Here is an 11,247-nt window from a genome sequence, read left to right on the forward strand (position 1 = left end):
GATTGATAAGGAGAGTCCTCAGAATTCAGCGTATATTGCGGGATAGACAGGATCCTTTAGCTCAGCGCGACAGTGTGCTCATAGAGAGATATCGATATTCCCGTGAGGGTATTATTCACTTAACCAACTTGTTGACGAGGGGGTGCAGGACCACCACCTGTCTTTTTTTCCTCTGCCCTTTTCTTGGTTGCTGTTATGAACAAACTAACAGAGTATTACAGGCCAGTATTACCTTGCCAAGAGACGCAAAGCAATCTAAGAGATAAATATTACCATTCTGTAGAATACTCCTGTATTCCACTTTTACTTGTTCCCATGTTCTTGTGGGTCCTGTTGTGGCTCTAATGTGAAAGGGGATATAATATAACATATTATAATATAATATAATGCCATATGATATTGGACAATATAGTGTCATATGATAGATCTACCCTACCGCCTACTGGTGTTGGCCAGAGGGGCCGATGGCGCGATATGGCAGCCTGGCTACAACCGTAGCTGCCTCCACCAGTGTGTGAATGTGGGCGTGAATGAATAGTGGTATCGTAAAGCGCTTTGGGTGCCTTGGAAAGCGCTATATAAATCCAATCCATTATTATTATTATTATTAAATTACCTACGAGTTTGATTTGTCAGCAACTTTCTGCCAGCCCTCTCTCCTTGCTTTTGCAGCCTTTGCAGTGTTCTCTTGCGTTTTAATTAAACTCTGAAACTCCTGTAATCCCTCACTCATGAGTTCTTGCTCTGCTGCCGGAAAATACCGAGCACGCCCCTTCGACATTTTCGCCGACCAATCAGCGGGTTGCCGATCAATGTTTCTACTATCGATGCGTAGCCCCTTTTACCACACCCAGTGATGTCACATTCCTGCGTCCAGCTGTAGTAATCGTCAACAGCAGGTGTGTTCGGGGAACCGGATTAGCGAGCTCACGGTTAGCGCGATGATTTGATCTTGGATGTAGTAAGCGACGTACGAAGAACGGGCCCCAGGACATGTCCTTCAGTGTTCATAGTAAACACGAATTGTTTTCATGCATTTGCACAACATCTCTAAAATGCATGCACAGGGACTAGAAAGAGAGCATATTTCTCCTATCACTGGCTTGAATAATCAGGCCTTATCTTTTGTTGAAGACTTCATAGTACTGTATCACCCCAGTAGAGCACTTCACTCAGACTGGTAGCCTACTTGTGGCTATTTAGAGATAGAATAGGAGGCAGAGCCTCCAACTTCCCGTTTGGGCTCGTGAGATAGACACCCACTCTGCTTTTAAGATTAGACTTAAAACCTTTTTTGATAAAGCTTATAGTTGGGGCTGGATAAGGTGACCCTGAACCCTCCTTTAATTATGCTGCAGTGGTCTAGGCTGCTGGGGGCTCCCATGATGCACTGAGCGTTTCTTTTTCACTCACAATGTGTTTATAAATCTTTATTTCACCATTAGTTATTATTAATCTCTGGCTCTCTTTTGCAGTGTGTCAAACTCACAGTGTGTCAACAAAGAACACGTTTTACATGCTGTTTTTAATCTAGGCCTGAACATCAAGTCCATTTATTCTGGCCACTTGTGTGTTCTTTTTTTATTCACTTACGATTTGAATCCTGTTACTGGTTAACATATAAATACAGAAAAATATTTTTTATCATCTTTCTGCACATAGGTTTTCTGTTGTTTTTAACACTGATAATGCCTTTCCCCTTCCCTGGACAGCCATGTAAATTCAATTGTGCATTCTTTTAATGATCACTGTTTTAAATAAGGTAGCTCCTTTTAAAACCAGAAATGCCCCCTCTGCTAAATCCTTACCCTGGACGAGTAACAGTATTAATAATTGATAGCATTCAACAGTGGAACGTTTGGACCAGGCAGACGGTGCGGTAGATGCCTTGATTATTATAATTTACTGCCTTGGCTGACAGCTGGTGTCATTAGTCACAATCTCTGTTCAGTGAGGATTGTGCACAGCTGATATAGATAGACTCCTTTACTCCTGAACCTAACTCCTGTGGATGCTGTTCATACCTTTGAAAAGAAACTCAAGAACCACCTGTGATGGCATGCCTTTAGTTAGTTGTATCTGTTTGTAGCATTTTAGTTGTTGTATCTTATTCTGTAAATCACTTTGTGACCTTGCTTCCTGTAAAGCTCTATATAAACAAACCTTACATACTTACTTCCTCGTTGCTTTAGGTTTAGAGCTTCTCTCAAAGTCCTCAGTCACCTTGAGCTGTCATCGGCTGGATGCAGCACCAGCGGCAGCATATCACCCCTCACCTGACGAGAGAGGCTTCCCAGCCCGTGCCTGCCTTACCTCTTTGTCCATTGTTTGGACTGTTGGGGAGAAGCCAGTTCCTCTCGTGTAAGTGTATGTTGGAGCAAGGGGGAAAAGGAGTGGGGGGACAGGGGCAATAAAGAGATGGATCATGTTAAAGAGGCGTATTAAGCCACATTAGAGAAGACATAAAAAAAAAATGAAGGTAATTTCTGGAAGGCAAAACTTGGAAATTGAGTTTGGCGAGGTTAGGAAGTTTTGGGTGAAGCGTGACTTTTTTTCCCCGGTTTTTGGGGGGAGGGAATCTGTGAGACCTGAGGAGGGGATGAGGGGAGGGGGAGGTGTGAGGTTTGTGAGGACAAAGAAAAGAGAAGCCGCTCAGGTGTGCCGAGTCTCAGTCCAGTGCTGGTCATGACCACCGCTCCATGCCGGTAGCTACGAGAAGGGAGCAGACCGAGTGAGGAGCCGCCAAGGGACACAGCGATGGTGAGGTGCTGGAAGCGTTCAGAAAACTGCCTGGAGGAAGAAGAGTGCACGGTAAGCGCGTTACAGACAAGATGGAAGATTTGAAATAGCTGGGGTATGTTGGTTACTTACAGACCCCACTTTTGTTGTATTACAAGTTTACAAGTTTATTGCTGGGTGGGTTCCTGTTCTGCCACAGCCTGGGATTTAAATACCCCAAATAACCATCCAATAGGTTTTTTTAAAGCCTGTTGCTGGTTCATGTGTTCTCAGGATGGGGGCCCTGAGGAGTCCCCTTTGTTCCACTTCCCGCACAAGGCATTCTGGGTCAGCCTCTCAGCCTGCCTGCTCCTGGCCATCCTCGCCCTGGGTTTGACGGGGCACTTCGGGAGGTCTCAGCCTCACACTCAGGTATGACACACACCTTCCCTTATCATGCCCTGGTTTACATTTTCCAACTTCTGATTTACAAATCTCTGTTTTTTCAGCCTTTGCAGACTGTGAGGTTCACTGTTTCAGATCAGACTGGCGCGCTTATCAACCAGTCAGCAGTTGTTGACCAGCAGAATGACTTGGTGACCTTCTCTGTGACCTCGTCGCTGAATCAGACGTCCACTGTGCTCTTTGATATAAAACATGTATGTCCAGATGACTTGAATTACTCTGAATAATTAGAAAAAAGGGGGAACATCTGCGAGTTATGATGGGTAAATGTGTTTCTGTGTTTCAGAGTCTGATCTGCTACAAGCCCGTCAGCCAGGAGAGCTGCTTCCTGAGAAAGATGGAGCAGTCAGACTACAAGAATGTGAACTCCGTCCTCCACGAGTCGGCACGCAAGGTAGCGGGCAGGGGATATGTTACATAGTATGGTCTTCCCCACTGCATTACTGCATTACATCAAAGTGCACCAGGCATATTAAGAAAAAGTTGCCCTTTTAGCTCTGCCAGGTGTTTCTAAGGTAGCAGCCGCACTAATGTGTGAACTGGCATTTCAGTGCACTGCACCACTGAGCCAGGACTTGGTGGTTTTGCATGACTTTGTTGGGTACGCCGCACAAAGAGAGAGGTGAAGCGTACAGGGCCTTGAAGAGCCTCATAGTCTGTCTCTGTTACTCCGATGGCTGAATTCCTCAGCACATCTGATCCCTTCAGCCCCCTCGGCGTGCCCGAGGATATTCTTACAGGAGGTTACGGCAGCGAGCCCGAGCCCTGGCCTGGGCACAATGGCCGCTCTGTGTGAGGGCTTTTCAACTTTTAAGGCGCTTCTTTTTGGATTAAAATACAGGTTGATGCATTAAAGGGCCAGCGTGTATCTGCTTGTTGACAAATGCCTGGATCTTGAACACTGACATCCAGTCTTTAAAAAGTTTTCATCTGTGTCATTATCTGATTCTTAATTATGAATTGACAATATGATCAGGTGAATGGTGCTGGCCCTGGCTGAATGGAGACCTTGAGATGAGTTGTGGGACCTTGGAGGTAAACTGAGAGGGACTTCTTATCATCTTTTTACACAATACCCAAGTTCCTCGTCTCAGAAGCTGCTTTTCTGTGATCCTGTCTCATGGTGTCACATATCTCATACAGGCTCTGTGTATTCAAACGTAGCTGCTGTAGCCATTTAATCTATGATATTGGGGCTAGCAGACGTGGCTTGTTTGTGCTGAGGCACAATGGTCTTATTGGTTCTTTTTAACAGAAAAGGAAAACTGGTTGCTGTGTGAGCTACTCGAGCACAACAGGACTTTAAGCGGTTTGTTATCAGAGCCAATCAGAGTTGTAAGAGGCGCAATTACGCACAGTGTTTGGGGTGAATGCGAGCACAAATTCAAAGTTGGCCTCATCAGTGCAGATATCAGGCTAATAGGAGCTCAAGTTTCCATCTTTTTTTCTCGCTTTTTCTCCTTTATGAATTTAATATGATTCCTCACAGTAATTAAAATACTTTCCGCTGAAAATAAGAACTCTTTGTTGTGGATATTGATACTGCGGTGCTGTCCTCGGCAGAGCCAGTTCCAGCTGTCTGGGAATGAGACCCAGAGGCAGATGGAGTTCCTGGGAGTCCTGGCAGCCAGTCAGGTGAATGTGTCCTCGCTGGAGGAGCCTCTCCAGGCCCTGTGTCAGGACAGGTCGGTCCACTGGACCAGGAGGACCGAGGGTGAGGGGGCTGCTTTGGCTCAAACGTCAAATGTTGAGTTAAAAAAGGTTTACAATTATTCTGATAAGGTTTAGAAAACAAAGTTAAACTAGTGAAAAAACAAAGCTGATATATTTTGAATTTTACCTGTTGTCAACAAATCCTCATGTTTTCACTGTGTGACATCTTTTTGCATTATTAGAGGTGGGATATCAATAGTATCAGTATCAATACATCCAAATATCAATAGTATCGATACCAGCTTTAGTATCGGTACTGGATTGATACTTTGTTTCTATCCTATCCTCTATCCTCTCAGTATGTAGCTCACTGAATTGTGGTGAGAAAAGTATTTTTTGGGGATATGAAAGAATATACCTCAAACATGCACCATGAAAAATGTCTGAACCGGTTTGTGTTGACTGTCACACACAGCAACAACAGAAGGTGACCTAAAGTGCTTTAGGAACAGGTACATTTCAAAATACATGACCACGCTCTGGATTTTTGATGAAATGTGTCTTTATTTGGAACAAATAAAAACTGGTTTCACAAGCGCTTCAGATTCGGCTTAAAAAGCAATTTCTGATGCTGTTTGACAAAGCTGCACCAAAGAGCACCGCGGCGTCTTCTACTCTGATGATGATCCCCTTAAATATTCAGAAAACAGTGGAATTTTCTATAACCACCCCAGAACTGTTCCCTACTAGTTTCATAGACTCATTTATGAATCGATTCTTTTTTCCAGACACCTGAGTCACAAATTGGGAGAACAGAACAGAAATTATGCTGAAGTTTTCACACAAGGGCTCATTTGTCAGGGTCACCGGAGCCTGCGCGCAGAGAGGTTTTTCAATTAGCCCTGCGGCCGCTCCTCAACGCTGCAGCGTGTCAGGCTGAAACCTGATTCGTGGCCTAATGTGACCTTTCCACGGGGTGAAAGTCTTTTTATGTACTTTACTGTGTGCTCCCTCAACAGCATGTACGTGAGCCCATTCTGAACACCAAACTAAATCTGGCTGCTTTTAAACCATGAATGATTCATGCATTTCTAAATGATTTGTTTTCAAGTGACACTTGAATCTAAATTTGTATTTTTTAATGAGTCACATGACCTCTCATTTTCTCAGGCCCAGGCAAACAGAGGTTGGTCTACTTCTGCATCGACATCTGCTTCCCCAGCAACATCTGCGTGTCCGTGTGCTTCTACTACCTTCCAGAGTGACTCTGCATTCTCTCTCGATCCTCCCGGCAAAAGATCAGGGAAACAAAGTTGTCCTTTTTTTTTTTTTTTTTGGCTCCCTCTTCAAGAACAAAAGCGAGCTTTGACTGTTTCCTTTGTGCCATACAGCCACCAGTAAACCATTTTCTTCCTTCCGAGAAAGAATTGAGCTGGAGACGGGCTGTCACAGTTATCGCCAAATCCCCATCATCACTCTCTTCATGTATAATACCCTCTCTGGTGGCACGCTTCAGAGATTAAAGAAGAAAGAACCCCCGCTCCCCCTTTTGTGTTGTAAATGCCTCTAACTGTATGTCCTGTAACGGACTGCTGTGTGTAACCGTTCCTGTTACAACGTGACTGTTTTGTTCTGAGAATAAAAGACACAACCTGTTGGGTATAAAGACATTTCTGTACACCATTTATTCAGCAGTCCTCCTCCACATGACGAAGAACAGAACAGCTATTCAAATAAATCATACATAGCACATGTAAGAGATTAAACAAGTCTGCTGCACACACAAAGCACCTGCGATTAATGTGGTCTTTTTTACAATAAATACAGCGCTCTGTAAAAACAGAGTTTTGCAATTTGAATAAAAAAAAACCCCAAACTATTATGTCTGCCTCGTCATTGACAGATTTCTTTCTGTACGTCTGTGGAAACAAAATAGGTCCATTAAAACAGATTTTAGCTTTACAGATTTTTATTTTGGCTGTGTCGCTCGGCATATATGCCAGAGATGGCCACTGTGCCTGCTTCCCCGAGTCGATTGTTGTACTGGCGCTGACATACGCGACATGAGTGGCATCCTCATAAGAGTCTTTAGTTCCTGTCTGACAACCTATTATCTCTTCCTTCTGCTTCCTCCTCCTTCTCAGCCGAGCACGCTGTCATTAAAGGCCAGACACACCACGGCCTTCTGGTGGCCGCTGTATTCCCTTTTGATCTCACCAGTTTCCACGCACCACAGGCGAGCCAGGTTGTCTGAGGAGGCTGTGGAGTGAGTGAAAAAGTAGAATTAAAACAAAGCAATGTCTAGCCTTACATGAAAGTGTCTAAAAGTTTAAAAAAAAAATCATAATCTGAGAACAAACTTACAGCCATGTTTAAACCATTTTAAACCCCTTTTACATAATTCCAGATGTAATGGCAGGGCAGGGGTTAGTATGACAAATGAGGACAAAATCAGAAATGAGACGTCCTTTTTATCTTAAAAACAGCCACATTTCAAATCTGCAGCCCTCAGATAGACTGCAATGTTTTACTTTAACAACTCTTATTCAGTTTAGAGATCTGGTGTTGCTGTGTGCTGCTGTATGGACCTGTAACAATATACTGCGAGTCTCCGGAGAAGGCGCAGTCCCACATCCAGCCTCTGGATGTTTCTCCTGGATTATTGCTCTTGATGCTGAGCTCCGTCATCAGTGAGAAATTGGACGTCCTCCAGATCTTACACGTCTGGTCTGCCGAGCAGGTGGCCAGCAGCCTGGAAGCGACGACGAATGCAAAATGTCAAGTCGTATTTTCGGTGGGGAAATGAGGGGTAAATGGGAGAAAAAGGTTCACTCACGTGGAATCGGGGCTGAACTTGCAGCGGAGGGAATAGCGTTTGTGTGCAGGGATCTTGGTCTTGGGAATGAGCTGAGTCACTTCATCCCCGATGCCTCCAGCGAGGTTCCACACATAACAGTTTCCCTGTAAAAGACAGCCGGGGGACGGACGGACAAGGTTTTCATTAATATAACATGCTATAAAAGAGTGAATGTATTATCCTGCGCCACATGTTCTGCAGATTCTTTTAGGCAACTGACCGAGCTGTTGACTGCTGCCATGTAACTCGCATCTGGGTCAATGTGAACTGAATTGATTGAGACCTCCGGCTCTGGAATCAGCTGCTCATTATGGTCTGTCTTCAGATCCCAGATATGGATCACTCCACTCTGGTCTCCAACTATCAACTCTGCCTAAAAAAACATAATGAAATCTTCGGCATTAAGTGCAAATGGGCCAGATAGTAACCAAGAGTACAGCCTCACCTGATTCATCTGTGTGTACTGAGTGTCTCACCTGGTTAGGATGCAAGCACACGCAGTTGATTGGAGCGTTTACTTGGAAGATCCTCTGACACTGCAGATTTCTTGACCTACAAGGTAGAGCAGGGATCAGAGTTTAGTTTGCTGATCATTAAATAAACAAAGACCAGTGAGCTTGTCCTTCAGTACCTCAGATCCCATATGCGAGCCATGCAGTCCTCTCCTCCTGTGTACATCCAGCGTCCATCTTCGTGGAAGCCCACAGATGTGATGTTCTTGCTAACTCCATCGTAATTGATGACCGGGTTGGGGTTGTTGGAGTTCAAGTCGTACATGCGGATATGCTGATAACCTTGAAAGCACAATGCAAACATTACTATGAAGCAAAGTAACATTAAGGTGAGAAATGAGAAAAAGGATTGTGGGGAAAATTGTAACCAACCTGCAGCTGCAATCATACTTCTGTCAGGTGTGACCTCGAGGGAATTTACTTGCTGAGAGTAAATGTTAAGGAAGTGGACAATGTAGGTTGCTGCAATAATATTTTACAGCTCATCAAATTTAAAGGTCAGGGTACTACTGTCAGGTGAACAGATGACATCAGAACGGAGTCTCTGTGGACTATGATGTTCACAGACAAGGTTGTGATCTGTAGTTAAATAAGTGGAAGAGTGTCTGGAGAGAGGAAGAATGAAAGTCAGCAGAAGCAAGACAGAATACATGTGTGAATGAGAGAGAGACAGCCATAACAGTGAAGGTAGCTGAGTTTAGATACCTGAAGTCAACCAACTAAAGTAAAAGACAGTCCACAAGAGATGACAAAGAGTGAGCAGGCAGGCTGGAGAATGTGGGGATGAGTGTCAGAAGGTGGCAAGAGTGAAAGTGAAGGTTTATAAGATGGTAGTGAGACCTGCTATGATGTGTGGTTTAGTGATGGTGACACTGACAAAAAGACATGAGACAGAGCTGGATGTGGCAGAAATGAAGATTTCAAGATTCATTCGGAGTAAAGACAGCGGTTTGGAGACAGGTTAGAGGCAAGGCTGAAATGGTTTGGACATATGCAGAAGAGAGATAGTGTAAAGGAGACCTGTGTAGTGTGAATATGGAGCTGCCAGGCAGGAGGAAAACAAGAAGACCACAGAAGAGATTCTTGGACATGCAGAGGGTTGGTGTGACAAAACAGGAGGCCAGGGACAATGTGAGATGAAGGCAATTAACCCACTGTGGCAAACCCTAAAGGGTTTATAGAAGATCTGTAAACACAGAACTAAAACAAAAGCACTTTTTGCGTTCACGTGGATTTTTGTGAGAAGCTATAGATAACATCTGATTAACTTTGAACTTAAAACCTGAGATTTATAAATGGTCATAACCTATAATTATTCAAATATGACAGTACACATTCTGCGTAAACCTCCATATATCAGGGTAAGGATACTGAGTCCTGGTGCTGGACCGTCCTGGTGCAGATCCCGCTGTGGGCCTGCCAGAAGCGGACAGTGTGGTCGTATCCAGCCGTGGCCAGAATGACCGGGTCGCTACCCACCGTCCCCTGATTCACATTCATGACGAACTCCTGGCGGATACTGCAGGGAAATTCAATTTGCAACAATTAAAGTAAAATACAAAACACAGCTAAAGCACAAAAAACGGTTAAACTGTTAACGTATCATAAGCTAACCTTAGCAAAAGAGGCTAGCCAAACTTATAAGCTGTGCAATAAACAATAAACGCTTCTAGTATGAAACCATTAGATCCCTTAACTGTAACAACACAGCAATAAAATTAAAAGGACAAATTTCTTTAGTTACCTTTGTTGTTGTTAGTGTTGAAGTCAACCAAGAAGTACGTCTCTTTAACTCGTCCCTTAGAAACATAATAGTGTTTCAAGAGTTCCGGTTTAATCACTAGATCAGTATTGCCCTCTGCTGGTGTGTCCACGAGGAATAGACATGCTGCAATTAAATACAATGATTTTCAAAGAAGTGTACACCAATAATTCATAATATTAATTATGACTAAGCGGATCTCATTATGTAATGTTGCAACATCTTTTAATTTCAGCTTTATCAGCATCGTCTGGAAAGTTGCTTGTGTCAATATGGTGACATCTCAGTCCTAATACTCGGTACTAAACTAAAAGAAAGTAAATAATAGAAAGTTGAAAAATGCCATTGAGTCAATAGGATTTAAGATGATCGCTTCTATCACTGTATCCTGTGTTATTCTAAGTACTACTAAACTTTTCGTACATTTCAAATGGCAAGGGTTGAATAGAAACATAGCTGGATGTATAGAAACGTGCCAATATGGATACACGATTGTTGCTTAACTAGTAAGGGTTTTTTTCGGTTTATAAAAAATTACACTCCAACCTCGTGACATCATCCTCTGTATGTCCAACCAGTTTCTAGAACCGCTCAGAAAACCCTCACAAATACTGTACTCTGTACCACAATCAACAATAGCTGTAACAGGTATTAACTACACATCTAGTATCAACTTGACAGTTATGAAAGACTCATTATTAACAATGTAAAAACCAAAATGAAACAAAAACTATTGCAAAATGATATAAAACTAAAGACATTATAAATCAAAAATCGTCATGGTATATTGTCATATGATCTACCGTCTGGAATGCATTGATGTACAAAATATAAAATTATTAAGATTGAATTAAGATTGATCATTATCTAAAAATAAAAAAACAAACAACAACATAAAAACTCAGGTGATTAAAAAAAATAAACATGAGGCACAATCAACATGCTTACTATTTGTTTTTGTCCTAGTTTAGTATTTATTCCTAATTTTTGCGTCAATTTTTGGTGTTTCTTTGGGGCAGATCTGGTTAGAAAAGTGTTGCCAGTTAAGCAACATTTTGTACAAAAAGTTTAGGTGCTGTAAACTTAAGCTTCAGTCTCCACCTTTTCAGCCAGTACTTTAATGATTAAAATATTAGCTTCAACACACCCGCTATCAATAGTTTCTTGGGCACACATTAAAATATTATAAGATACATTCTAAGAATAAAAAAACTTAAAGGGATGAAATTACTGTTTAATAAAACAGTTCTTGCTCTTCATTGTCATCATCCGGTTTCAGA

The 11,247-nt window shown here is 42.7% G+C and overlaps 2 protein-coding genes across 8 annotated transcripts; one reads left to right on the forward strand and one right to left on the reverse strand.

Moving 5' to 3' along the window:
- Positions 1 to 1,018: 1,018 nt before the first annotated feature.
- On the forward strand, positions 1,019 to 6,755 carry bricd5 (BRICHOS domain containing 5). Of its 3 annotated transcripts, XM_085465754.1 has the most exons (7): positions 1,019 to 2,361; positions 2,710 to 2,811; positions 3,013 to 3,150; positions 3,228 to 3,377; positions 3,470 to 3,577; positions 4,747 to 4,897; positions 6,007 to 6,755. In XM_085465754.1, the coding sequence occupies exons 2-7, from the start codon at positions 2,758 to 2,760 to the stop codon at positions 6,099 to 6,101; spliced, it is 696 nt and encodes a 231-aa protein (XP_085321880.1). In that variant the 5' UTR covers positions 1,019 to 2,361; positions 2,710 to 2,757; the 3' UTR covers positions 6,102 to 6,755. The 3 variants fall into 3 exon arrangements, with proteins under 3 accessions (XP_085321880.1, XP_085321879.1, XP_085321878.1); XM_085465753.1 differs by lacking the exon at positions 1,019 to 2,361 and having other exon boundaries at positions 2,628 to 2,811; XM_085465752.1 differs by lacking the exons at positions 1,019 to 2,361; positions 2,710 to 2,811 and having other exon boundaries at positions 2,842 to 3,150.
- Positions 6,497 to 11,222, reverse strand: mlst8 (MTOR associated protein, LST8 homolog (S. cerevisiae)). Of its 5 annotated transcripts, none has more exons than XM_085465748.1 (9): positions 11,199 to 11,222; positions 9,577 to 9,724; positions 8,578 to 8,629; positions 8,325 to 8,487; positions 8,170 to 8,245; positions 7,914 to 8,066; positions 7,673 to 7,797; positions 7,425 to 7,588; positions 6,497 to 7,095 (listed from the first exon to the last, which is right to left on the reverse strand). In XM_085465748.1, the coding sequence occupies exons 2-9, from the start codon at positions 9,703 to 9,705 to the stop codon at positions 6,977 to 6,979; spliced, it is 981 nt and encodes a 326-aa protein (XP_085321874.1). In that variant the 5' UTR covers positions 9,706 to 9,724; positions 11,199 to 11,222; the 3' UTR covers positions 6,497 to 6,976. The 5 variants fall into 5 exon arrangements, with proteins under 5 accessions (XP_085321874.1, XP_085321877.1, XP_085321873.1 ...); XM_085465751.1 differs by lacking the exon at positions 11,199 to 11,222 and adding an exon at positions 10,514 to 10,536; XM_085465747.1 differs by lacking the exon at positions 11,199 to 11,222 and adding an exon at positions 9,903 to 10,057.
- Positions 11,223 to 11,247: the final 25 nt, after the last annotated feature.

This window comes from Copadichromis virginalis, linkage group LG8 (assembly GCF_057382275.1).
Source record: "Copadichromis virginalis isolate Kocher_CV1m ecotype Utaka linkage group LG8, C_Virginalis_male_GT1.1, whole genome shotgun sequence".
Classification (NCBI taxonomy): domain Eukaryota; kingdom Metazoa; phylum Chordata; class Actinopteri; order Cichliformes; family Cichlidae; genus Copadichromis; species Copadichromis virginalis.